At 38.6% G+C, this 4,274-nt stretch overlaps 1 protein-coding gene across 1 annotated transcript in view; it reads left to right on the forward strand.

Annotated features, from left to right (window-relative positions):
• Window positions 1-1,543, forward strand: part of LOC107095225 (transmembrane protein 132E-like) — a gene marked incomplete at its 3' end in the record, with an annotated part of 4,626 nt that extends 3,083 nt beyond the window's left edge. The window contains exon 2 of the mRNA XM_015391227.1: window positions 586-1,543. Coding sequence (XP_015246713.1) covers window positions 586-1,543 — 958 coding nt within the window. The remainder of the gene's footprint in view (window positions 1-585) is intronic.
• Between the last annotated feature and the right edge of the window lie 2,731 nt (window positions 1,544-4,274).

A 4,274-nucleotide genomic window follows, 5' to 3' on the forward strand; every position in this document is an offset into this window, starting at 1 on the left:
ATCCATGATTACATCTATATTATTAACGCAGTCGCTGTGTGGAGTTCAGTTATAAAGTTGCACTAATTATTATAACCGCTGTCTTTAAGTAGCTTAGCTTCATAGTTTCCTGTCAAAGTATTTTGTCCATTTCTGTATATATATATTTCATATTTTACTTTCATTAATGTGAAAGACATCAGCTGCATTATAGGTTTCCACAAAAAGAATGAAGTCATTGACTAAACCCCACTCTGTTATTCTGTTTTCCCTTTCAAACAGTGATCCCTGCAGAATCATTAATGTCTAAGTGTGTGTGTTGGTTTTCCATTTGCCGCGTAGAATCTAATTTCAATCAAAAACAGTGACTGAGCAGGGTAGCGGGGTAGAACTTTTTATTATAGATTTAAATCTTGTGTCACTTGTTGAAAGTTCAGTGATAAAAAAGAAACTATTCTTCGTATTTATCTCAGTAGCATATCTGATTAACTCCATTTATATTTTATTTATTTCTTTATCTGACCCTGAGTCGTGATTTAAATGTGCGTATAGATGAAATAATCTGTTGGAGAGTTTATTCATCCTCCTTTCTCTCTGTTTTCACAGCTCTTGCAGGTAAAATCTCTCCAACCACCTCAGATGTTCTCTTCAGCGCCTCAGCAATGTCAGCCAGTCCTTTACCACCCAGTGTCTATTTGCCTGCCAGCTTCAAAATGTCCAATGCACAACTGGCTTTCTTCTTGCGGGAGGCCCAGATCACAGGACAAACGGTTGGCGGCGGCAGCAGGAGCAGCAGCAGCAGCTCTGGACATCCGCTGCAGCGCTCGGAGAGTTTTGTGGTTTTCCAGACAAAGGAGCTCCCCTCCATCAACATAAGCTTTGGGCCTTTTGCCCAGGACCAGGCTTTATCCAAGGAGCTGCTACAGCCAACCAGCCCTCTGGACATCCCGGGCCAGCTGACGGTGGGCTGGAAAGTTCGGGCTTTCATTGTCCAAGCGAGGGTCTTCTCCAACAACCCGACTGTCCAGGTGTTCTTCTACATCGCGGGACGAGACTGGGATGACTTTAAAGCTCAGGACAACCTGCCTTGCATTCGACTGCATGCTTTTCGGGACGTCCGGGAAATCAAGACGTCCTGCCGCATGAAGGGCAACCTGGCCCAATGCTTGGCCCAGCTGGAGCTACCCCCCTCCTGGTTTAATACTAACGTGGCGCCGCTGGGTCGGAGGAAAAATCCCGGTGACGGGCTTCTAGATGGAATAACTACTGAGACCCTGCAGGCTGAGCTCTACTACACGCTGCATGAGCCCAATCTGGACGGAGAGTGCAGTGAGGGTCACAGAGGAGGTGGCGTGGCCAGAGGAGAACCTCTGTCACAGCACCCTCTGCTGCGCATTGGAAGTATCAGTCTCTACCAGGCCAGTCAGGAGCAGCTCCTGGTGGACAAGCAGTTGGACAAGAATATGTTCCTCAGGCTGCCGGAGAAGCCGCTGAAACCTGGCGAAACGCTGAAGATCCTCCTCTACCTGATGCCCAACTCCACTGTGGAGCAATTTACGCTCAAGTAAGTCTCCTTTCAGTGTTTTACTGAGGCTCTGGTGTCTTATAAATACACTAAACATCAGTGCTATCACATTTTATGTGTTTAAATTCATAAATCGTCAAGTAAATATGCTCAGCATTTAATTTATTGCATTTTAGTAAATGAATAATCCACTTATCGTAATTTTAGGGTATAGTTTTTAGGTTAAATTATAGTGTATATTATACAATATCACTAGAGGAGGATAATCCAGGTCCAGAGAGTGAAAACCTTTGCAGAGATCAGATCCAACTGTTTGTATTTCCAGCCTAACATCACAGACTGGAGGCTATCAGCTGATGGAGTGAAAATGATGAAAACTGGAAATGATTTTTAGTTTCTTGACCTGAGCTATCTATCTTTAAATGTCACCAGATTTATTTGATATGTATATTTTTTGTATGTGCACATTTTTACATAAGCAGAAAATTTTTTTTAATCTGCACATTTTTGCATAAGCAAAAATTTTTCTTTTAATCTGCAAATTTTTGCATAAGCAAAACATTTTTTTTAATCTAAACATTTTTGCATAAGCAAACATTTTTTTTAATTTGCACATTTTTGCGTAAGCAAAAACATTTTTATTATCTGCACATTTTTGCATAAGCAAAACTTTTTTTTTAATCTGCACATTTTTGCATAAGCAAACATTTTTTTTAATCTGCACATTTTTGCATAAGCAAAAAAAATGTTTTTAATCTGCACATTTTTGCATAAGCAAAACATTTTTTTTATCTGCACGTTTTTGCATAAGCAAAAAATTTTTTTTAATCTGCACATTTTTGCATAAGCAAAACATTTTTTTTAATCTGCACATTTTTGCATAAGCAAAAAATTTTTTTTTATCTGCACATTTTTGCATAAGCAAAAAAATTTTTTTTATCTGCACATTTTTGCATTAGCAAAACATTTTTTTTCAGTAATACAAACAAAACCCCAGAATGTAATTGTTGATTCTTATCACCTGAATTTAGCTGATGTAGTTTTATATTATTTTCACTCCTACGTGTTCCTTAAATGTTTGAGATCATCAAACAACTTTAGAGATCAGACAAAAGTAACGTTTTTTTTCTTTTTTAAGTGATGATGCTATTTTTAGGGTCCAGCAAGGCCCTAAGAGGAAAATGGAGGACCCTCCTTTCTTTAGCTGTTACTTGTGATTATGTTGAGTTAAATTTCAGTAACCAAACCAAGACCCAATGAAAAAGATACTTTACTAGAAGCTATTGGACAACATGAAGTATTTTAAAATATGGTGAAACATGCAGTGAAACAGCACATGAAACATCCCATCATGTACTATTTTACAAACTGGTGCCAGGAAGCCATGCTGGAACTGAATGTTATTAAAACAAAGGACATGTGTATCGATTTTAGGCACAAGACCTGCAACCCCTCTACAACCATCATAAACGGGCAAGACATTAAAATTGTTCATCAGTATAAATATCTTGGGTCTATCATAGATGACAAATTAACCTTCAACAGCAACACAGACATGCTGTGTAAGAAAGGGCAGCAGCGCTTATACTGCCTGAGAAAGGTAGCCAGGTTTAAGGTTGACAAAACTCTGATGAACATGTTCTATAGATCTTTTATAGAGTCCATACTTACCTTCTCTGCCATCTGCTGGTACGCTCTTCTTAATGTAAAGAACAAATATGCCATATCTAAGATTATTAAGGTGTGCAGTAAGATCACGGGTGTTCAACAGAAAAACATGACTGAAATGTATGAAGATCAGGTAATCAGGAATTTTGGATAATTATACCCATCCTCTACATAACGAATTTCAGTTTCTACCCTCTGGTTCCCGTTTTAAATACCCACCAGTTCGGACCAACAGATACAAACACTCCTTTATTCCCTCTGCTGTTCAGCTGCTAAACTTCACTAGGAAAAGCAGATAGCTATTTGTTGCATGCATTCAGGCCTACGCTCTCATTCATCCCCTGCACTGCACATTTTGTTTTCTCTCTTTTATCCACCTTACTTTTATATTTTTAAAATATTTTATGTGTTTCTTCTTTTATTTTTCTTGAAAGGTGTACTACTACTACTACTGCACAAAAATTGTGCATACTGGGACAAATAAAAGCTACTGAACTTAAGATACCGTATCAAAAAGCGGCACACTCCAGAACAGATGAGAAACAGTCATTGTGTATAAACCAAAAACCCCAACAGTAGTTCAAACCTAGGATGACAATATGTTTGTTTGATAATTATTTATTATCAAACAAATAAAATAAATAAAAGTCTTTCAGTTTTTTCATTTTTCGGCAGATGGCCGCTGGTTCTGCTGGAGGTTTCTTCCTGTTCAAAGGGAGTTTTTCCTCTCCACTGTCGCTACAAGCATTCTTAGTGTGAGGGATTGCTGAAGAGTCAATGAGTCGATGCAATCAGCTCAGTGTATTCTCATTATCAGTTCGTATGAAATCGTACGAAAAGTTATGCACAGTATTTCGTACGTTTTCGACGTTTCGTGGTATTTCGTCGTATTTTTACGTCTTGCCTCGAGACAAGATATCCGTGCGCATGCGCATCTTACGCACCATTCAATAACATAAAATTTAGCATACAATTAACCCTGACCCTACACCTAACATACAATGTTTATCAACTTACCAGACCAATTAGCTACTGACCCTAATATTAGTGGAATCCATACCTAAACCTAACACCTGACCCTTGCCTTAAAATTACACTTAGC

Source organism: Cyprinodon variegatus, unplaced genomic scaffold, assembly GCF_000732505.1.
Source record: "Cyprinodon variegatus isolate N-32 unplaced genomic scaffold, C_variegatus-1.0 Scaffold531, whole genome shotgun sequence".
NCBI lineage: Eukaryota > Metazoa > Chordata > Actinopteri > Cyprinodontiformes > Cyprinodontidae > Cyprinodon > Cyprinodon variegatus.